The sequence below is a fragment of the Elgaria multicarinata genome, chromosome 17 (genome assembly GCF_023053635.1).
Source record: "Elgaria multicarinata webbii isolate HBS135686 ecotype San Diego chromosome 17, rElgMul1.1.pri, whole genome shotgun sequence".
NCBI lineage: Eukaryota > Metazoa > Chordata > Lepidosauria > Squamata > Anguidae > Elgaria > Elgaria multicarinata.
Genome location: NC_086187.1, coordinates 11,332,450 through 11,356,189, shown reverse-complemented (window position 1 = coordinate 11,356,189; position 23,740 = coordinate 11,332,450). Strand labels below are relative to the sequence as shown.

Genomic DNA, 23,740 nt, shown 5'->3' with positions numbered 1-23,740 from the left:
CTTGGGACCTCGATACTTGTGGGAGTGCCTCTCCCTGTATATGCCTGGCTGAGATCTGTTGGAGGAGCTCTCCTCCTCATCCCACCAGTGCGAGAAGGCATACGTTAAGGTGGGACATGGGAGAGGGCCTTCTCTGTTGTGGCACCCCGGTTTTGGAATGCCCTCTCCTTGGAGGCCTGACTGGCACGGATGCTGGCTTCCTTTTAGCTCCAAGTTATGGCTTTTTATCAAAGCCTTTGAGGGCTAAATGGCCTAAAGGTGTGCTTAGTTTTCTTTGTTCTTATTGCTTAAGTTATTTATTGTTTTATACCGTTTAATCGATTTTATCTGTATGCCACCTTGAAATCTCAGTGATACAGGCCGGGATACAAACGTTTTAATAAATAACTTTCTGTTCTGTCTTGTGTGCTAGAATGCAGAAAGGAAATCAAAGGATCCGAACCCCAAAACATGATGCGCCCAGACTGCTACCGGCATTTTAGCCCTCGTTTCAAAACATCCGCACCCCCTAAGGTAAGAGCTGGCTGGATGACATGCGAACGGACGGGGTGGTTGAGAAAGGGAGCCATAGCTCTCATTTTGTCATCCAGTTATATCTCTCAAGATTTTATTGTTTATAGCCAATGGCCATCACAACACAAACGCAAAGCACACAAGTATAAAACAGAAAAAAAACATTTGATACAATAAAACAAGAACACAACAGAATGATCAGGATTTAAAACATTCCTTCCGTTTAACCCCCTTAGGATTTGACAGTGGTTTAGAAAGGTTTAGAAAGGCTGCTTTTATCTTTCTTGCAGCCAGCGCAAATAAAGCTATCCTATAGCGGATGAATTTGTCCCCATCAGCCAACAGCCATCTCATTTTAAAATTGTCTGATTGGCCTCGTAAGGTGGTCTGGAAAGGGAGAATAAATTTAGCCCTGGGCGAATTGTATAATGGACCGTATAGGATATAATGTACGAGATCTTCAATATGTCCTGCTTCGCATATGCAAAAGTGCTCTTTTACAGGTCTGTTAGAAAGTCTTCCAGCCAGATACTCAGTGGGCATCGTTTGGAATCTGAGCTGGCCCAGTTATATATGTGAAAATCGGTTCCCAAATTCCCACCGTGGTTGTGCATTACACGGTGCTTGAGTATGAACGAGAAACAGCATTGGAGGGATAGGCAAATGGAAGGGGTTAGAAATATGCTGCACAGGCCAGTTTTGGGTCAAAAGGGTGCCCACTAAGTTCAGTGGGACAGAGCAATGCTAGAGGCTGTGTACATAGTCACGTTGCAGCCTCCGCACAATGTACCTGCCCACCTTCGCCACATAGCCTGTCATAATGGAAGGCAGGTTTTCAGTCAATATATCTAAATGCGCGCCGGTTCCTCAGTTTCCATAATACTGACATTGAACCCAGGGCACGGATATGCAGATGGAGGACTGGAGCGATACAGTTACGGGCTAGAGTTTCTGAAGATCAATAAGAGAGCTGCAAAGTAATTTAATATTTATTTATTACATTTATATACCACCCCATAGCCGAAGCTGTCTGGGCGGTTTACAACAGTTAAAAATGGTAAACGTTAAAAAGTATACAAAATTTAAAAAACCATCAGAGCCATAAAAACAGTATAAAAACAACAGTCAGGGCATATGGATTTTATTTATTATTATTATTATTATTATTATTATTATTATTATTATTATTATTATTATTATTTTATTTATTACATTTCTATACCGCCCAATAGCCGGAGCTCTCTGGGCGGTTCACAAAAATTAAAAGCATTCAAAGTATAAAACAACAGTATAAAACCATAATATAAAATACAATATAAAAGCTCAAGGTGGCATCTTGCGTGGGTGGGTGGGTGGTATTGTGAGAATACGTGTCTAGAATCTCTTCTCAGTTTACGCTGAAGCTGTGTGTGTTTCTCTTTTAGGCGTTCTCCCCTCCTCTGCCTGCTAGCGAGGGCTTGAAACTAAAAACTGTCATTGGCTACAACGGGAATGGCCGGGGAAATATGGTCTGGAATCCAGATACAGGTATTGTCTGTATTTGTGAAATAAGGTCCCAGATTTTGTCAATTTTTCATTCCCAGCTCTCAAGTGGGCAATCGGAGTGGCTGGCATCTTTATCCTAAATACTTTTCATAAATGCCAATCGTGTTGAAACTGAACAGTGCGTTCAGGATTGGGGTATAAGATTATCGCAGCTTTTAAAGCTCAACTAAAAACTTTTCTTTTTCCTAAAGCTTTTAAAACTTGATGTTGTGCGGACTTTATACTGTTAGTTTTACCCTACTCTGTGCCTGCTTACCCTACCCTGTGCCTGTTTGCCTTCTCTTCCCCTCCTTATTGTTTTATCATGGTTTTATTAGAATGTAAGCCTATGCGGCAGAGTCTTGCTATTTACTGTTTTACTCTGTACAGCACCATGTACATTGATGGTGCTATATAAATAAATAAATAATAATAATAATAATAATAATAATAATAATAATAATAATAATAATCTAATGGCCCTTGATTAGATTTTGTTTTAGAGCTTGGCTAACTACAGTCATCAAAGCAGCCAGGCTTTGACTGTTTAGAGTGGCCAGAAGTCTTTTTTTAAAAAAAGTTGCCTCACTCGGCTGATTTCCTCTAACAGATGGGAGGGGGAGGAGCAGGGGAAATTAGCTGAGTGAGATCATAGGACAGACAACTGAGCAGTCAGAGGCTGGCTGCTTTTCATATGATAAGTGTTCTGTCCAGACTGACTCCTACTTCCAGCTACCTGCATTTTGTCGTGTGTGGCCGGCATATCTTTTAAATGCACAATGCTAAATGTGGGCTTCTCTTCTCTCTCTCCCAGGTTTCTTTGCCTACAGCTGTGGCTGTGTGCTCATCGTTGAAGACCTGCACTCTGGATCCCAGCAGCATTGGCTCGGCCATCCTGAGGAGATTTCAACATTAGCTGTTAGCCATGATGCTCAGGTACGAACGTGCCCTGATTTCTTCAGGAAGATCTTGGTGGAATGGGCAGCCCAAGCCCTCTCCTGCTTCTAACCAATGTAATGGGTTTCCTCTGGAGTTGGGAACTGTCCCATCCAAAATTGTATATGGATATCTCCACTCCCTTTTGTCGCCTGTGTGGCAGCAGAATGGGAGGAGGCAGGGCTGCATTTGCCATGCTTGTAACTGAGAATTGGGCTCAGTTCAGACTCCATGTTTCTCAATGGTGGTTTTAGAACTCCACGGTGGAGTCTTTACTTCTGAAATCTCTTCATTGGTTTCCAAATCACCTCAGAGTCCAATATAAACTTCTCCTGTTGACCTACAAGGCTTTTCACAGCCAAGCTCCTTCCTATCTCTCCTCTCTCATCTCACACTATTGCCCCGCTCGTGCTCTTCGCTCCTCAGATGCCATGTTTCTCGCCTGCCCAAGGGTCTCTCCTTCCCTTGCTCGGCTTCGTCCATTTTCTTCCGCTGCCCCTTACGCCTGGAACGCTCTTCCAGAACGTTTGAGAACTACAAGTTCAATCACAATTTTTAAAGCTCAGCTAAAAACTTTTCTTTTTTCTACAGCTTTTAAAACTTGATTTTGATCTCACTTTTATACTGTTAGTTTTACTCTCCCCTGTGCCTGTTTGGTGCATTCTCTTCCCCTTCTTATTGTTTTGTTATGATTCTATTAGAATGTAAGCCTATGCGGAAGGGTTTTGCTATTTTATTGTTTTACTCTGTACAGCCCCATGTACATTGATGGTGCTATATAAATACATACATAAATAAATAATAATTTACACCTCCGTTGAGAAATGTGTTGTCTGGAGGGAAAATTCCACCCCACAGTGGAGTTTTTACAAAAAACCCCACCTCTGCCATGGGGTGGAGTGTTTTCCCACGAGACAACACATTTCTCAACTGCGGTGTAAAGACTCCATGGTGGAGTTCTAAAGCCACCGTTGAGAAAAGTGTTGTCTGAACTGAGTCCAGTACTTACATTAACCCATATCGGAGGCCAATTCTGTTATTCACATATTGTGATTGTAGAGGCAGGGCCGATGGAGAGAGAGAGAGAGAGAGAGAAGCATGTCTAAGCCACCCAATAAGTTGATGAACGAGCTGAGATATAAAATAGACTCATATAGATATATAATAGACTTCAACTTCTATTAAACACACACACACACACCAAGCCACAGTGTCTTTAGAGAAATTGATAACTGCAGCACTAAAAGAAGGGGCTTACAAGCACCAAACACCTCATTAAATACACAGCAACTCACAGGCGATTCCCATTTGCATGTGTATTATTTTAAGAGAAGGTGCAGAATACTGTTTTAAGAGCATGAGCTGTAAGGCAGGAAGTCTGCGGATCCATTTTCAGCTGCGTTTCATTTCCCCTACTCGTTCCCATCGTAAGATTTGCAATTGTTAGACTGCGGCCTCCTAGTTTCCTATTGATTCCCAAGTGGTGACAGCGAGGGGTTCTTCCAGGTCCTCGCCTCTGCCTCCGGCCAAGGCCGTGGAGACACCCGCTGCCAAATTCGCATCTGGGACGTTCAGAACGGGACCTGCCAAAAAGTTCTGTTCCATCACGAGACCCAAGTGCAAGCCATGGCGTACTCTCGGGATGACCGCCTCCTTGTTACTCTAGGTGAGTATAACACGGGAGCGATGAGCAGGCTGCGGGGAGTTTGGGGTTTCCGGGAACGGCACTAAGGACAAGCTCCCCCTTGAGGCTGGGATGAAACGGGCGCATCAGTCACGTTCACACAAGGGCCGGGTTTGCACGCCGCAGGTGGCTTAGGCTGCACCAAGCTGCCGCAACTGCTGTGGCGTCCGAATGCAAGGCAAGCGAGGTTGAGGCAACTCTGCTCCCGTTTCCCCTAAAAACTGGACGAGGCCTCTAAATATACAGCAAAACCTGCTGTCTTCCAGGCAGCTAGAGCTAACTTGGGAGATCCAGAATTAGGGTCTCGTGCATTGGGTTTTTTTGTTTGTTTGACTAATTAGCATCACCATCTGGTGCTAATCAGGAAAGTGACTCTGGGAAGAGCCTGTTTTACTCTTTCCTCCTTTGTCTAAATTGTTGGGGCCAGAACTTTTCCTTGGGAATTCTGTTTGTGCTCAGAAACACAGCTCACAATGCAGGTCTTACTTAGCAGAGTAAGTTTATTAGCTTCAGACTTCTTTACAGTTCCGTGTCATTGTGCGGAGTGACAAAAGCTATACACATATACATATATACACAGGTTTTTTTTATCTATATTACATACAGCTGTGATTAGGCTAACCCAGCCTCAAGGATCTTTGGTATATTCATATCATTAACACCATGGTTTCTTAGAGAATCCTGGCAAAGTTCCCAGTACAGCTTCTATCTCAAGGTAATTGCTCACAGATAGTCTTCCTCTGTTTAGCCTTGAGATAGCCACACACACACAGTTTTAATGACTACGCAAGCCTTTTACTTTCTTATACTTAACATAAATTCCCCCCCCCTCCCCGAAGCTGCTTTTAGCTTCCCTGAGGAGCTACTAACAGCTTGCAGGGGTCGGGGAGTCAGTAGTGTGGGGAAAGAATTACACACTCCCTTCAGAACACCATTTCTCCAGTCTTCAAAGCGGCTGTGTGAGGCTGCTAATTAGCAAAACTAAACCCTAACGGCAGCTCTCCGGCATCAAATCTAGTTTGGCCCCCAAGAATCATCGGGTGTCGCCCTGCTTTAGGGGCCGCTGGAGCAACGTTGGTTCCACCTTGCTCGCCTTGCCGTTCAGATGTCACAGCAGGATTAACTGCATTACGTCTAGCCTGGCCCTCAGCTCCAGGGTTAGTCGGCTCACGACGGCGTCAACCCTACCCCTTCAATCGTCCACCTGGAAAAAGCCAGGATTCAGCCCCAGTATATGGGCTTGGATCTGCTCCCAACGCTGCAGCAAGACGTCGAGGTGTCCCATGATGACACCGCTGCTGGGAGCTTTGAGGAAGATCCTGAGTCTCGCTGCTGAAGCTTTACCTTCGTAAAGCCTGATCGCTTCTTTGAGCCCGTCTCTCTTTGTAAGCGCCAAGCTGCTTACCTTCCCTGGGTTGGACCTTTTCCACGTGCCTTCCCTTCATGCAAAGTATGAGCGTTGGTGGCAAGGAGCAGAGGCTTCTTCAGCATTTGTTCCAAGGCTAAGAAATGAGCTTTCCATGAGGTCTGGGAGCTGCTCTTCCCTTTTGAAAGGGACATAAAAACTGACCTGTTCTGGAACACATTTAGCTACCTTTTTCTTTTTAGACTGTTACTTCGAGGATTTGGTAGCTTCTTGATTATTGGCCTATCCAGTGGAATTTTAGGATGCTTTTAATATGCTTTTAGGATGTTTTTAGGATGTTTTAACAAGGTATACTATGTTTTTAATCAGTATTTTATGTATTTTTACTTACTGTTGTTCACCGCCTCGATCAAAATGGAGAGGCGGGTAAGAAATATGGATGACTTCATTGACGCAGCCATCTTAACTTCGTATTAGCGGCATGGTTTGCACATAACTCTAACTTATGGTGTGGGTGGTTGAATTCTGGGTTGTTGTGATGTGTGAACATGACCACGCTGGCAAACCCAGAAAGAGAACCCATGGTTTGTTGTTTAGTTGTTTAAACCATAGGTTGTCGTTACATGTGAACCCAACTGTGGGTTGTTTCGCCGGGCTTAGTAGGTGGCAAGGTAACTGGTTAAAAAAAATCAAAACCCCAGCTGCTCTACAGTGCCACAAAGGCACTTGGGCTACATGGAGGAAGTGGACAGAGAAGGGAAACAAACCCAGGGGGTGAGAAAACAAACCACAGTTTGTTCAATCGTCTGCCAGACAGACCCTGGGTAGAGAAGCAAACCATGGGTTAAATGAACAATGGGTAAGAAATAAAATTATTACTATTGATGATGATGATGATTCAAGTGTCTGTTTTAATTTGTAAACCACACTGAGGTTGGGAAAAGGTGGGTGATAAATGTTTTTAAGTATTTATTTAACCCGTTTAAAACTCCGGGACGCTTACTTACTTTGTGTTACCCAGGGGATTACGTCGGCAGAGTCATTGCCCTGTGGAACGCCCACACTTATGACCTGATGTCCTCCACCCGCTTCTCTGAGCCGGTCCACGAAGTGGCCTTTAGTCCACTTTCCGTGGGACACCTTGCCTGCGTGGGGAAGGGAGCGGTGACTTTCTGGCTAATGGAGCAACAGGGCACTGACATCAGCCTCAAGGTAATTCTCAGTCTCTTACTCTGAGGTCTTGCAGTACTTGAAATACAGGCGAAGCATGGAGTCAAATGCTTGGAAGTTCTCTCTTGTGGGAGAGACAATGGGGATCCATCTTAAACTGGGGCCTGGTCGAACCAGGACACCCACCAACCCGGGTTCCAGGATACCAGTATGACTCAGGCCCACTTGTGTGAAAGAATGATAGAATCATAGAATAGTAGAGTTGGAAAGGGCCTCTAAAGCCATTGAGTCCAACCCCCAGCTCAATGCAAGAATCCACCTTAAAGCATCCTTGACAGACGGCTGTCCAGCTGCCTCTTGAAGGCCTCTAGTGTGGGAGAGCCCATGACCTCCCTAGGTCATGGGTTCCATTGCCGTACTGCTCTAACAGTCAGGAAGTTTTTCCTGAGGTCCAGCTGGAATCTGGCTTTCTGTAACTGGAGCCCATTATTCCATGTCCTGCACTCTGGGATGATCGAGAAGAGATCCTGGCCCTCCTCTGTGACAACCTTTCAAAGATTTGAAGAGTTTACTGATGGAAAATGGACGCAGATAGAATAAAAGAAACAAAGACAACTTAGACGTCCTTAATTCTCAGTTCAGTCACCCTGGTTCCTAGGGAAGTGACGGGCGCTGTCTAACAGGGCTGTTTACATGAGCCGGTGGTGCGCCCTTCCCTCTCTCTGATGGGAAGAGGTAGCAGGCCACTCTGCTCATGGTTTTATAGGGCTGGTCTCATCATCTGGGGCAAACTGTCAGAAGACCCACACGCTCACACCTCCCTTCACCCAGAAGGAGGAGCGGGGAGGGTTTTTATTCTTGGCAGCAGAGAAAGATTCTCACAGCATCCTTATCAGCTAGAAAGCACTCACTATGAAGAGTGTCTATTGTGTATTGTTTTAGCTTCTGTTAGTAGCAGAAAGCGTGGCCTTCATTGTTTGTGAATACAGCCTCTAGAAACATAAAAATTGCCAGCTGCCCTAGCAAATCAGTGTACTTATACTACTAATCACCACATCCCATCTAGCTCTGGGTAAATTCACACTTGGCTGCCTGGCATTCTTCTGAAACCAAATCCAATTTAGGATCTGACACAGCTTTTTGGTACTGTTGAAGAGCCAGTGGGCGTGACCTTTTTTTCCCCCCTGGGTTCAGGTTCACAGAGTCCCTGTCCCTGATGCGATTGGTCCAGTGGAGCTTACATCACTGTGCTACAGCCCTGGCTGCCTTCTGTACACCGGAACCAGCACAGGACAGATCTGTGTGTGGGACACGGAGACCAATTGCTGCTTCATGACTTGGGAGGCTGTGGAGGGCGAGATCGGTGAGTCCCCGTGCAACGAAGCCTTCCAGAGAGGCACCTTGGACCCGCTCTGGTTTGATTTCAACAGATGCTAAAGCGGATTGTGGTTGGGTTTAAGATGTGTTTGTTAACCCTTGCTCCTTTTAGGAAAAAAAATATATATCCCATGATCCACAGGCAACAAGGCAAGCTGCTTTTGAGTTTGCAAAATGGCTTGCCTCTTCGGCTGAGAAGGCTGAAGAGAGCCTTCACAGGCTCCCTTGCCACATCCCTATGGCTGATGCCCTCGGTGTCCCGAGTGGGAATTCAGAGATCTCTTGAAGAGCGGTGCCTGTTGTGAAACAGTTTCCAGTGAAGAGCTGGGCAACTCTGACATTATAATGAGGAAGTCCATGCGTTAACTGTAAACCGCCCAGGGAGCCCTGGCTATGGGAGCGGTATATAAGTGCAATAAATAAATAAATAAAATTAATTGGAATAAATCCTTTACTGGTGTAGGTGTCCTGCAGTGTCACGGTAAGAGGCTCGTCAGCGGCAGCAACACCAAGAAAATCCAGCTTTGGTCAGTAGCGGCAGTTCAGGAGCTGAGAGTGAAAGGTTCGAGTGCCAGGTAAATGCATTGTCGAAGTCAGGGTGGGTCAGTCCTAGAGAGAAACGTGTATCCAGAGGCCCACGTGTGGGCACACCTCACACAGCATCCACATTTTAAAGATCAGGCCTGGCATCGTAGGGGCATGATGGAAGACAAGAGGAACTCGGTTAGTGACCCTTCCCAAGTGTTTCCGCCCCTTTTGTCGGCGGGTCCCCTATATTTGCCACAGCTACAGTAGAAGTCATCTTGGGGAAGCACATTGTGTGTTCCGGGGCAAATCTCTCTCCCCACCCCCATACCACCATCACTTTTGTCTGCCGAACTGAGGTAGTTTAATTAATTAATTTATTTATTTATTACATTTCTATACCGCCCAATAGCCGGAGCTCTCTGGGCGGTTCACAAAAATTAAAACCATTCATAATATAAAACAACAGTATAAAACCATAATATAAAATACAATAAAAAAGCTCAACCAGATAAAAACAGCAGCAATGCAAAATTACAAATTTAAAACACCATGTTAAAATGTATTTATAGATTGTTAAAATGTTGGGAGAATAAAAAGGTCTTCACCTGGCGTCTAAAAGCATATAATGTAGGTGCCAAGCGAACCTCCTTAGGGAGCTCATTCCACAGCTGGGGTGCCACAGCAGAGAAGGCCCTCCTCCTGGTAGCCACCTGCCTCACTTCCTTTGGCAGGGGCTCACGGAGAAGGACCCCTGAAGATGACCTTAGGGTCCGGGCAGGTACATATGGGAGGAGGCGTTCCTTCAGATAGCCTGGCCCCAAGCCGTTTAGGGCTTTAAATGTTAATACAAGCACTTTGAATCGGGCCCAGACCTAGACTGGCAGCCAGGGGGGGCGGAGCTTGGCAGCCTGAGCGATGGCGGGTTTCTTCTGAGGCTCTGAACGGCGCTTGCCAGAAAAGGCAATTATCTCTCTTTTAATGGGCATGAATCTTTGAGCAACTGACAGAAAATGATTATAAAACCAACAGGAGCCGGGAAAGTGGAGAGATTTGGAGAAGGGAGGTGAGATGAACTATGATTAATGCAATGTCTGTCTAAACGGCAACTCTATGAAAAGTGAAAGTAAACGCTGACTGACGCAGTTTAAAAAGAAGGAATTTATGTTTGCTGGACATTGATCTGTGATATAACCTCTCATCTTTATCTCACATGGGAACGATTGGAATGCTGGCTTTCTAAGGTTAAAGTGGTTGACTGGATTTATTGGCGTGGCGAGAAGGGGGGTGAAGGGGTGAAAAAAGCTGCATTTGGCATTCGGTGAGGGAGATGTGGGATGTGAGAGACTTTGAGTGATTAAATCTGATCCCCTCTAGTGAATGCTGTTGTGAACTGGATTTTTCCCCCCTCCTCGTGAAGAAGGAGCTGTGAGTGCTATATAATAGAGAAGCCAGCATAAGTTGCTAAGGAAGAGAGTTGGACTCTAAGATTTATGCCCTACCCAGAAGGGACCCATGCCCAACGTTAAAAAAAAGATCAAAAGTTGGGAAAAGCTTAATAAACAAAAAAAGAAACCTTCAAATCATAATTTGGCTTACCTCTCCTTCCTGGGAAGTACAGCCCCTGGAGTTGAACAGGAAGAGGAAGATATAGACCCAGTCTCTTTGGATACAATACCAAATAAAGAAGGAAACATGGCAGAAGGGGGGAAAGAAAGTGGTAGTAACCCTCCCTCTTTAATGGAAATCAAGGCTATTATAGCAGAAAATAACATGATTATTTTTAAAAAAATGGATCAGCAAATGAGTGAATTCAGAAAACAAATGCGTACTATTATGGATAAAACGATGGAAAATTCGGATAAGATCAAAAAGATAGAGGCTAAAGTGGATCTGGACCAGAAGAAACAAGAGGCTTTCGAAAAATCAACTAATATACAATTTAAAGAATGGGAATTGCGTTTGATCGCCTTGGAAGATCAATCTCGTAGATCTTCGCTTCGAATAAAGCAGCTGAAGGAGACGCAAGGAGAAGATCTTAGAGAAATTATCGTGAACTGGTTCAAGGAGCTGACGCCTGACATTCCAATAGATGGATCGGATCTGGACCGAGTCCACCGTGTGGGGGGGAAAAACTACAAAGGGACTAGAGACATATTGGTGAAATTTGGCAACTATTACAAAAAAGAGCAAATTATGAAAGAATTGAGATCTAAGGTTCAGATACAGTGTAAAGGCAAACCAGTGCAAATTTACAATGATCTTTCTCAACGCACATTAAATTGGAGACGTAGTCTTAAACCAATAACGGAAACATTAATGAAGAATAAAATTCCTTATGCATGGGGTTACCCGGTTTTCTTAAGATTTACATATGGGAGGAGGGAATACAGAGTAACCTCATTGGATCAAGGTAAAGATTTGCTGAAGAGGCTGGGTCTGGATGGGGAAGCAGATGGGGCTGGAGTGGGTGGGGGAGGGAATGAGGCTGGGACATCTGGAGAGTAAGAGAATTGTTAATTATGTTGGAGATAATTGCAAATAAAAATGCTAATATAGAGACCTGCCGGCCAGGCACAGCACTGCCTCCCCCCTCCCCCTTTAAAGTAGATGGCTGGAGTATTAGACTCACGGGGATATGGGGGGGGGATTAGAGTGGGGGGGTGGGGAGGGGGGGAAGGTAGGGGAGGAGGGATCGGGGTAGGAGGGTGTGGGTTTTATGTATGGAGTTTGTGTTTTTATGTAAGCAAGTTTGAATTGCTGAGCACAAGGGATCGGAAGAGATTTCAAAAGGGTGATTATGGATAAAAAGATAAAGGTATCAACACTCAATGTTAAAGGTTTAGGGGCAGTCGTGAAAAGGAAGAGAATAGAACAAATGCTAAATAAAGAGGGATCAGATATTATAATGATCCAAGAGACACACCAAGGCTCCGAGAATTCGAATATGATAAAATTAAAGTGGTTAGCCTATTATGAAAAATCATTAGGGACATCAAAAAAAAATGGAGTGGCCACTTTGATTTCAAAAAAAAGTGGGTTTATATTAGAAGAGGTAAAAAAGGATGATAAGGGTAGATATCTTATGTTAAAAGGTAAAATTGAGGGAAAGGTTTATACTTTGATTAATGTTTATGCCCCAAATGAGAGGCATAGAGAATTTTTTATAAAGCTGTTCAAAGAAATAGAAGAATTTAAGGAGGGGTATGCATTATTAGCTGGGGATTTTAATATGGTTATGGATAATAAAAGGGACAGGTCAAATCCCACTAATGCTGAAAAGAGGAACAATATGACTATATTGAATAAATTAGTAAAAGAAAATGATTATTTAGATTCGTGGCGCTTACTTTACGGGAATAGGCCTGGATTTTCATACTTTTCCCCAGTTCATCATACATACTCCAGGATAGATTATATATTTGTTTCAAAAGACTTTGCAACGAGGATTTGTAAAATGGAAATGGGGGTAATAAAAGTAACCGATCATGCCTTGTTAAGTTTAGAATTTACAGTTAAGAAAGATTATAAAGAGGCATATAGATGGAAGTTGAACACAAAGATATTGAAATACAATAAAATAGTAGATAAAATTCGGAAGGAACTGTCGGAGGCATGGGAAATTAATGAAAAAGGAGGAACAGCTGGGTCAGTCATTTGGGACACCATGAAGGCTGTAGCAAGAGGAATCTGTATTAGAGAAACATGTAGTTTAAAAAGACAACAACGTGCAGAACAGGAAAAGTTAGAGATAGAAATTAAAAACTTGGAGGAAAGATATTGGCGAAGTAAAGATAAATATAAATTAGTGGAAATACAAGCTAAGAAGAAACAATTAGAAAACTTAAATATAGAAGAGATTCAAAAGAATTTAATGTATATGAAAAGGGAATATTTTGAAAACAGTGATAAGAACTCGAGGTTGCTTGCCAAGCTCACACAAAAAGAAAAAGGGAGGAATGGGATAGAAACGTTGAAAGATAGTCGAGGGAATTATTGTCATGCAATGAAAGCTAAAATAAAAATTTTTCAGGAATTTTATCAGGAATTGTACAAGGGTAAAGAAATTCAACAAGAAAAGGTGGAGGAGTATATTGGAAGGTTTATAAAGAAGGAAATAAAATCAGAATATAAGGAGTTAATGGAGTCAGTAATAACTCAAAGAGAAGTTGAAGAAGTTATTGATAAGTTAAAAGTGGGTAAATCACCAGGAGCAGATGGTTTGGGTCCAGAATATTATAAGGTCTTCAAAGATTGTTTAGTTCCAAAATTAATGGAACTTTATAATAGGATATTATCAGGAGAGAAGATACCTGAATCATGGGAACATTCAGTGATAATTCTGATCCCAAAACCAGATAAAGATTTGACTAATCCTGATTCTTATAGACCTATTTCTTTAATAAATCAGGATGCTAAAATTTTTACATCTATTATGGCCAAACGATTAAATAAATTTTTGGCAGAATATATAGGAGCAGATCAATGTGGGTTTGTGGTAGGAAGGCATATGCATAATTTAGTGGGTAGAGTTTTAAATGTAATAAATGTAATAAAAAAAGCAAATATTAAGGCAGGTATTATGGCATTAGATATTTTTAAAGCTTTTGATTGTGTGAGCTGGCAGGCACTAAAGAGTATTATAGATAAATTGGGATTTGGAAATAAATTTAAAAATGTAATAGAACAGTTATATTCCCAAAATACGGCGGTAGTGGTGGTAAATGACGGACTTACTGAAAAGATACGACTAGCCAGAGGAACAAGACAAGGATGTCCGCTCTCGCCGGTCCTTTTTGTAATGGTTATGGAAGTTTTGGCGAAGGCACTAAGGGAGGATAAAGAATTAGAAGGAATTGGAGAGGTAAGGGAGATAAAGCTAAACATGTTTGCGGATGATACTTTATTGACCATTAAGAATCCATTAAGAAAATTAGAAAGAATTAAATATCAGTTGAGGGAATTTGAGGAAATTACAGGGTTAAAAATAAATTGGTCTAAATCAGAGATGATGTTGTTTAACTATACTAAGAAGGAAGAAAAGGATTGGGAATTTAAGGGGATGGAATTGAAAGTTAAGAATGAGATTAAATACTTGGGAATTAAAATTACAAAAAATCTAGAGAATTTAGAAAGGGAAAATTTAACGAGGTTAAAGAAGGAGGTATTAGAGAAATTGGAGAAATATAAAAGATTAAATTTATCTTGGTTTGGGAGAATAGCTTTGATAAAAATGAAGATACTAGCTAAAATTAATTTCGTATTTAGGATGCTACCTATAAAAATATCAGAAACCGAGATAAAAAGTTGGCAAAATATTATTAATAAATATTGTAATGGAGAAAAGAGAGCAAGAGTGAATAAAAATAATTGGTACCTAAGCCAAAAAAAGGGGGGAATGGGTCTCCCAAACATAAAATTATACTACGTAGCAAATAGATTAAGACATGTTGTAGAAGCAATTATGGGAGTAGGAGATTTATACTGGATGGAAGAAAAAATCATAAGTAAGGTAGAGATGAATCTGGAGAATGTTTTTTTTAAAGATGGAGGAAGAAAATGGGTTGGAAGTATAGATAATCCACTCCTGAGGACTCAATGGGAAATTTGGAGCAAATTTAAAGGGAAGCTGCTTCCGAGCAACTCTCCCTTAGCACCGATAATAATGTTAAAGAATTTCCCAGAGGATCTAAAGGGTAGATTATGTAAAATATTAAAAGAGAAAAATAAAATAAAATTAAAGGATTGGGTAAGAGATATTAAAACAAGAGAAGATATGGAAAATTTGTTAAAGGAGAAGAAGCTATCTTGGCTAGAATATGGTCAATTAGAACAATGGAATAAAAAGTGGATCAAAGATAATAGAATGTGCAGAAAGATGACGAGGTTTGAAGAATTAGTAGTAAGTAAGGAGAAAGGAAAAGGAGGTAGTATAGTTTCAAAAGGATTAATGAGTGAAATATATAAAATATTGTTAGAGAAGGAGTTTAGAGAGAATACAGAGAAAGTGATTTGGGAATCAGATTTGAAGATACAAATAGGGCGACAGAGCTGGGAGGGACTATGGAAACAAAGAGTGTTGAGAAGTTTATCAGTAAGAATAAAGGAGAATTATTTTAAAATTTTATGGAGGTGGTACCTAACCCCGGTTAGATTGAACAAGATAAGTGATCAACATTCAGCAAATTGTTGGAGAGGATGTGGGGAAAAAGGAACGTATTTACATATGTGGTGGCAATGCAAATATGTACAAAGATTATGGAAGATGGTGTTCTCAGAAATTGAAGAAATAGTGGGAATGAAAATAGAACAAACACCAAAAATAGCATTGCTGTCACTATTTGAAGATATAAAGTGTGGAAAAGGAACTATAGAGCTGATATCGAGTTTGTTGGTTGCAGCACGATTGATGATAGCTAGGAACTGGAAGATCCAAGGGGAATATTCTATTGAGGAGTGGTATAAAGTAGTATGGGATATAGCCATTAATGATAAACTGACATGTAATATTAAGTGGAGAAAAGGCGTAACTAAAATAAATGAGTTCGAAGGAATTTGGAAACAGTTCCTAGTGTTCGTGTTTACTAAGGGAAATGGGAAACCACCATCAGAAGAAACGATTAGATTTTGGATTCAAGAATGATCCCGAGGTGGGGGGTGCACTTTTATGTTAAGAATGAAAATGTTGTAGTGTGATAAGGCATATGTAATAGTTTTTGATATTTGTACTCAACAATTATTCAATATGTATGAAGCAGATATTTGATGTATTTCTTTTTTTTATTGTGTTTGTTTCAATTATATTTTGGAAATGTTCATTTATGTTTATATAGTGTTGAAAATGAATAAAAATTATTAAAAAAAAAAAAAAAAAAAAAAATGGACTGGCAGCCAATGAAGCTGGAAAAGGACTGGCGTAATGTGGTCTCGTCGGCCAGTCCCTGTAAGTAACCCTGCTGCCCAGTTTTGTACCAGTTGAATTTTCCGGACCGTTTTCAAAGGCAGCCCCACGTATAATGCATTGCAGTAATCCAAACGAGAGGTTATCAGAGCATGGATAACTGTAGCTAGGCTATCTCTTTCCTGAGCCGTTAATGGCTCTTTCCTGAGCTGTTTTGTTTGCAAATTAACATTTGGAGTCAAGTTAATAATTTGCATAATAAGGTGCTGGTGACACATTGTGTAGGCAGTAAGGAGGGGTTCCGCCCTGTGTCTTTAGCGGGCCTCAGTGTAAATGCAACATTTAGGTACGCAGTGTGAAAACTCCACTCAGTGGTTGAGTTTTTAGGGAGTACTCCCCGTACAACACGTTCTAACTCCACCGTTGTGTGACTGTGGGCTCCAGTGGAGTTGAGTAAAATCCATCACATTTGATTGACAGTTCCTCCGCCCTCTCTCCTCCCGATGGTATCCCATCAGCCATTGCTGCAAAAAACCCAATCCTGACGGCTCTCCTAGAGTGGCACTCACTCCTTTCTCCACTTTTGCCAGAGAGCTCTGTAGCTAGTGGGAAAAAAATCAACGCAACGCAACAGGAAACTCCACAGAGCCCTCCACGCAACACCATGGCTGTGCAGGAACTCTCCTGTGCACAGCGTGGATATTCTGCCACGAGTGTTCTCCAAAAAAAAACTCCACCGTGGGGTGGAGTTTTCCCGCCAGACAACACATTACAGTGGTGTAACAACTCCACCGTTGAGTTCTAAAACCGCCATTGAGAAACGTGCTGTCTGAACTGAGCCGCTGTAGCTAATACTGAACTAGATGGGCCAAGGGACTCACTCCGTACGTATATGGCAGCTTCTTACGAGGCTCGGATTTAGGACAGTTGGCAGGAGAATGGTGGATAAACCTTTCTTCCAGGAACACAGCCACTTCCACAGAGGGGAATCCCCTTGGCAAACTGTGCAGTTCATTGGTCATTCAAGCTAGCTGATGGGGGAAAGAGGGATAGCTATGGATGCTGAAGTCCTGTGCTTGTCTGGAAATCTTGAAATGGAGTATCAGACCCCCCACTGCAGCCTGAGAATATGTTCTTCCCTTTGATGGCTTCCATAGCTTAGACAAATCCATGATTTACACGGCTTGGGACCACGATACCTGACAGAACGCCTTTCCCGACAATAACCTACCCAAACACTACGTTCAACATCTAAGGTCTTCCTCCGGGTGCCTACTCCGAGGGAAGCTCGGAGGGTGGCAACAAGGGAGAGGGCCTTCTCTGTGGTGGCCCCCCAACTGTGGAACAATCTCCCTGACGAGGCCCACCTGGCGCCGACATTGTCACCTTTTCGGCGCCAGGTCAAGACTTCTCTCTTCTCCCAGGCATTTAGCAATATGTAATGACCGTGGGTCTGTTTTTTGGCTCGTTGTTTTTAAAGTTGTTATAGTGGTTTTAAATGTATGTGTATTTTGCTTGTGGTTTTTAATCTTTGTATATTGTTTTTAAGTGTTTTTATCTTATGTGAACCGCCCAGAGAGCTTCGGCTATGGGGCGGTATACAAATGCAATCAATAAATAAATAAATAAATAAAAGATAACATTGTAGCACGTAGACTGGGTCATTTGCATATCTAGAGATATGTTATAGCCTGTGCACTTGTTCACAGAAGCTTTACAGCCAAGGTGAAGAGCTCTTCAATACCTGTTCTTTTTCCCCCTCCCTGAACTGTTTTCTTTCTGTCTGTCTGTAGTTCTAGCTCGGTCCTCTTGGAACAGGAAATGACCCTGGACGGAACCATCGTCAGTGCCGCCTTTGACGATGGTATGGACATGGGAATTGTTGGCACTACGGCCGGGACGTTGTGGTACATCAACTGGGCAGACAACACCAGCATCCGGCTGATCAGCGGGCACAAGAATAAGGTACAAGTTCTAAAACGGTTCGCTGGCGGGTGGAGGAAGCGTGCAAAAGGGCCTGCTTCCTTGAAGGTTGCTGAAGCGACTCGTCCCAAACTCCCTCTCCGTCGCTGCAGGTGAGCGAGGTGGCCTTCAGCCCCGGAGAGTCTCACTGTGCTACCTGTGGTGAAGACGGCAGCGTGAGGGTGTGGTCTCTGGCCAGCATGGAGCTGGTGGTGCAGTTCCAGGTGCTCAATCAGGTAATGGCTGAGATCATCCCTGACCCCACCCGCTCCGGCCTCTGCTGTTCTCCTGGAATCCGCTAGAGCCGAGACACACGGCCGCCTGGGCTTGGGCCTTGCGTTTGTGGCTTGGTGCACTGGGGAGCCGACGAGCGAGGTGGCTGCATGCTTCTCGGATTTGTAGGTCATTTCTCCCTGTGTAAAGTCTGGTCGGTGACCGTAATCAAGTTGAGGGCGATGAGTTGGGCACATGCGGACAGAGGGGAGGATGGAAGTTGGCAGGGATCACAGGCCGCTTGTCCACAGGCCCCTCGGCCCCCACAATAATAATACTTTTTTAAAAAATTAAGGGGGGAAACCGGACCGATGAGGGTGGGGATTGACACCCTTCGTCTTTCTTTTTGCTCAACGTCTTGCTTATCCCTCCCATCCTCCCTTAGAGTTGCCTTTGCCTGGCCTGGAGCCCGCCCCCCATCTCAGGCAGCGGGGCAGAAAGCCAGCATATCGTGGCGGGGTATAGCGACGGCACCATCCGTGTGTTCAGCATTTCCCGGACGGAGATGGAACTGAAAATGCACCCTCACTCTGTAGCTGTGACGGCGCTTGGGTATTCTGCAGATGGTAGGACTGTGGGCTGTTGGCCAGCTGTGACCGATGACCCTAGCCTCAAAAATCAGATCTCCGATCTCCGATTCCCCCCCCCCTCCTCTCCTCCTCCACCCCCTCCTCACACTCTAACCTTCTTCTCTCTGGCCTTCCTTCTTCTCACATCAGTCCGTTGGTCTCTGTCCACCACTCTGCCGCTAAGATCATCTTCTTGGCTCGCCGCTCTGACCATGTCACTCCACTTCTGAAATCTCTTCATTGGCTTCCAATCCACTTCAGAATCCAATATAAACTTCTCCTGTTGACCTTCAAAGCGTTTCACGGTCTAGCTCCTTCCTATCTCTCCTCTCTCATCTCACATTATTGCCCCGCTCGTGCTCTCCGCTCCTCTGATGCCATGTTTCTCGCCTGCCCAAGGGTCTCTACTTCCCTTGCTCAGCTTCGTCCATTTTCCTCTGCTGCCCCTTACGCCTGGAACGCTCTTCCAGAACATTTGAGAACTACAAGTTCAATCGCAGCTTTTAAAGCTCAGCTAAAAACTTTTCTTTTTCCTAAAGCTTTTAAAACTTGATGTTGCTCGGACTTTATACTGTTAGTTTTACCCTACCCTGTGCCTGTTTGCTTTCCCTTCCCCTCCTTATTGCTTTACTATGATTTTAGTAGAATGTAAGCCTATGTGGCAGGGTCTTGCTATTTACTGTTTTACGCTGTACAGCACCATGTACATTGATGGTGCTATATAAATAATATAACAATAATAATAATAACCACTACACCAGCTTTCCCCAGCCTGGTACCCTCCAGATGTTTCAGACTACAATTCCCAGAATTCCTGACTGTTGGCTGTGGTTGATGGGAGTTGAAGTCCGTAGGTTAAGGCAGGCTGCACTAGAGTGTGGATTTCATGAGCTGTAGCTAGTGGGCTATAATGAGGAGAGAGACAGAACCATTGAGGATGAGGATTTATTTTGGGGTGCGCTGAAAGACCGTCTCTTGCCAAATGAGAGCACATTCAAGCAATACTCACCGCAAGGGGTTGTAATCCCGTCCCAAAGCCGTGAGTCATTTGAGTACGAGAGAAGCGCCTTTGAAAGTGGATGGCAGGGAGTGAAAAAGAGGCGTTTGTTTTCAGTACGGTATTCCTTTTTATCAGATTGCTTTGGTTGACGATAGCGGCACTTCCACCCAAGGGGAAAAGGTCTTCGGTGCCCCCTTCCCTGCCCTGTCATTCTGTGAGGTTTTCTTCCCCAACCTGGCCTTTTTTGGGGAAAACGTGAGCGAAGCGTTCTTGGAAGCGCTGTGTGTTTTCCGTAACGAGGCTGTTCGTCGTTCTCGTCTGTCCCTAGGGGAAATCATCTTGTCCGGAGGCAAAGACGGGCTGATGGCCGTCAGCAGCCCACGCACAGGCATGACTGTCCGGGTCCTGACGGACCACCGCTCGTCCCCCATCAACGTCATCCACTGCACAAGGAAACAGGTGAGTCGGCAATTTGTGTGGGGTTTAGAATAGCTTTGCAACTTGCCAGTGGAAGAGTGTTCAGGGCTTTTTTTGATCTGTTGCTGTTGTTGAACTTTGTGTTTTAAACTAGTTCGAATATTTTAAAAGCAAAGCGCTATATCAGTATTTTAAGGGTGCAGTCCTATGCATGTTTAGACAGAAGAAAAGCCCTACAACTCCCAACATTTCCCAGCTGCGCCCCATGCCCAGGAAAAGTGCTTAATTTTTTCCTAGAAGTGAATGCTATGAATGGCTGCCATTCACTTATATGGGAAGAAAGCAAAGGGCTGCATGGGAAGTGGGGCGGCCGATTCAACATGTCCCTTACCCCTGCGGATCTCAGCCATTAAGAAGCCGGCCCCTTCATCTGCATAGCCCCACCCTCATTTCTGCTTCTCAATCACTCTGAAGCTCAACATCCATTGGTCGGCTTTGAAGCACAGCTAGGTCTCCAGGTGAGGGTCAGGTGGGAACAGTAGCTGTTCCTTTCAGCCCCACTGTGGGATGGTTGGATTGAATCCCCCTTCACAGATTATTTATTTATTTATTTCATTTATATACCGCCGCATAGCCGAAGCTCTCTGGGCGGTTTACAAAAGTTTAAAACACTATAAACACATTCAAAACAAATATACAAAATTTAAAACCATCAAAAGCATAAAAACAACAAGATGCTTTTAAAATAACTATTCTGGGGTCAGTTAAAAACAAACTCAGCTCATTTTGTTAACTGCCTGGGAGAAAAGTCTTGACCCAGCACCGAAAATATAACTACTGTATGTTGGTGCCAGGCGAGCCTCATCGGGGAGATCATTCCACAGTCGGGGGCCACCACCGAAAAGGCCCTCTCCCTTGTTGCCGTCCTCCGAGCTTCCTTCAGAGTAGGCACTCAGAGGAGGACCTCAGATGTTGAGCGTAGTGTACGGGTAGGTTCGTGTCGGGAGAGGCGTTCCATCAGGTATTGTGGTCCCAAGCCATGTAGGGCTTTATAGGTTAAAACCAGCACCTTGAATTGGGCTTGGAAATGTATAGGCAGCCAATGCAAGCGGGTCAGAATCAGTCTATGTTCAAACCTTCTGGTTCCGGTTATCAATCTGGCCGCTGCATTTTGCACAAGCTGCAGCTTCCGAACTGTTTTCAAGGGCAGCCCCACGTAGACCGCATTGCAGTAATCTAATTTGGAGATTATGCAAACTAGCATGCCTATTTTCCTTGCTGCTGCTTTTATAAACGCCTTACAATTTGAGGTCCCTTCTGTGAGAAAAACAAGTAACCTAAAGGCAGGCTATAAACAGAGTAATTAAATACACCCTTTCCCCCACCATCTAACTACTGTTTAATTGATCTTCTTTCGCATATCTCCACATGGAAACAGTGTTGTGCGTCCCTGGTGATTTACGTTGCTCCCTTCTTACATTTCTTAAAGATTTGAAGGTAGCGTGACTAGTCCTCAAGATGTGAATACACCCTTGATTTATATTGAGCCATTGTTACTCCAGTTCTTATTTATCCATAATACTGTATTATTATGCACCACCATGCCAATATTTTCAGAGAACAAGGCATATGAACAGTTGTTATTTGGGCTATTATGTTTTTCTAGCACACTGAATTTGGGATTGAAGGCGGTGATTTGTGGCTGGCTGCAAGCGCTGATCGCCGTGTCAGCGTGTGGGTCTCTGACTGGATGAAGGACAAATGTGAGCTCATGGATTGGCTAAGCTTCCCAGCCCCTACAGGCCCTGAGGTGAGAATATCTTGTTGGCCTCCGGTCTACAAGCCAAAGAATAAACTCCTTTGGGTGTGTTTTGAAGTCTTGCCTGTCAAAATTTCCTGGTGCTCGGAGTTCCTAAAAGGGAGAAGCAAAGCATACTGAGCGTTAGCTTAGCCTTTGCCAAATGACGATGTGCAACTCACAGAAATGAAGAATCTGCTGCGGAATTCTGAGGATACAAGCTCTCATTTTGGCCAAAGAAGACACGTTTCTAAGTCCCTCATTTGCGTGTGTGGAGAATTGCTTGCTAAAGATGGCCGTAGTTTCCATGAAATGCTTATGAACATAGACGAGAGGTGGTGGATGACACTTCCAGTTCTTCTGGAGGGCAAGGGCTCCACTCATCAAAGGCGGAAATAATTATTCAGATTTACTAAGCGTTGTGCCAGCTTACCAAATCTCAGAATTTGCAATCTGAGAAATGGAGCCTGCTTCGCTCCAAATGCCACACCCTTGTCTTGTAACTGTTGCTTCTGTATGCCCTCTCCAGGTGCCCAACCCTTTACCTCCTAGCCTGGCAGCGTTTTGCCCTTGGGACAAAAGCACTCTTGTTTACGTGGGCTTTGGATTGCAGAAGGAGATTCTCTTCTACAGCCTGCAGCAGAAACAGGTGTCTCATATCTTAAACTTGCCTGAAACCTTGTCTCCTCCACCAACAGGAAAGCTGTAACTGGACCTGATAAGTCAGAGTCTATATATGCGATTGACTCCGCCATATTAACTTCGTATTAGTGGCATGGTTTGCACAAAACTCTAAGCTCTAACTTATGGTGTGGGTGGTTGAATTCTGGGCTGTTGTGATGTGTGAACATGACCACGCTAACAAACCCAGAGAGAGAACCTATGGTTTGTTGTTGAGTTGTTTAAACCATAGGTTGTCGTTATGTGTGAACCCAACCGTGGGTTGTTTATGGATTGTTTCGGCTGGCTTAGTAGGTGGCAAGGTAATAGTGGTAAAAAATACAAAAAACAGCTGCTCTGCATTCCAGTACTACAAACCCAGGGATTGAGAAAACAAACCAGAGTTTGTTCAGTTGTCTGCCAGACAGACCCTGGGTAGAGAAGCAAACCATGGGTTAAATGAACTATGGGTTTATTGCAATGTACATTGCGGTGTACCCACTTCATATAAAAGTACATTATGAAAACGTACAGTCCCTCTTTCTGAAGAATCTAACATTTCTGGGTTTTTCCCTTGCTGCACGCAGGTCATTGAGAAGATTCCTCTGCCTTACTTTGCCACGTCACTGAACTTGTCTTCCGCTGACTGCATCATCGCTGTTGGCTTCAGTGGTGGGTATCTAGATGACGCAAATGGGCAGATAGACAGTCTCTCTCTCTCTCTCTCTCTCTCTCTCTCTCTCCAGCTGGGGGGGTAGTTTCCTTCAAAGCAGGCCAGGTGACACTGGATGCTATGCCTCCCTTGTCCAGCAGAGGATGCTGGGCTGAGCTGCACCTACGCATGGGGATGGACTTAGAGGTGACTTTGCTGGTGCTGGGTGTTTCTCTCATACTTTCAAGCATCTGTTCACAGCCATAACGGCTGGAAACTTGGAATCACTCTCAGCAAAGTGGGGCAGTTCCCTGGAGAGGGATTTGTCTTTGGCATGTAGCTGGGCTGGCTTGCTTGAGTCATCTGGGCAGTGGGCTCCTGGGTTCTCTTTGATTGTGTCTCCATCCCCTCCA

The 23,740-nt window shown here is 43.8% G+C and overlaps 1 protein-coding gene across 1 annotated transcript in view; it reads left to right on the top strand.

Moving 5' to 3' along the window:
* The window catches only part of WDR90 (WD repeat domain 90), an 81,060-nt gene that overhangs the window by 55,579 nt on the left and 1,741 nt on the right, over nt 1-23,740 (top strand). Inside the window, exons 29-42 of the mRNA XM_063142965.1 lie at nt 413-513; nt 1,938-2,040; nt 2,852-2,973; nt 4,480-4,639; nt 7,045-7,235; nt 8,388-8,556; nt 9,034-9,145; nt 17,790-17,961; nt 18,072-18,194; nt 18,617-18,797; nt 20,129-20,259; nt 21,884-22,027; nt 22,545-22,664; nt 23,263-23,347. Of these exons, the coding sequence (XP_062999035.1) occupies nt 413-513; nt 1,938-2,040; nt 2,852-2,973; nt 4,480-4,639; nt 7,045-7,235; nt 8,388-8,556; nt 9,034-9,145; nt 17,790-17,961; nt 18,072-18,194; nt 18,617-18,797; nt 20,129-20,259; nt 21,884-22,027; nt 22,545-22,664; nt 23,263-23,347 (1,914 nt within the window). The remainder of the gene's footprint in view (nt 1-412; nt 514-1,937; nt 2,041-2,851; nt 2,974-4,479; nt 4,640-7,044; nt 7,236-8,387; nt 8,557-9,033; nt 9,146-17,789; nt 17,962-18,071; nt 18,195-18,616; nt 18,798-20,128; nt 20,260-21,883; nt 22,028-22,544; nt 22,665-23,262; nt 23,348-23,740) is intronic.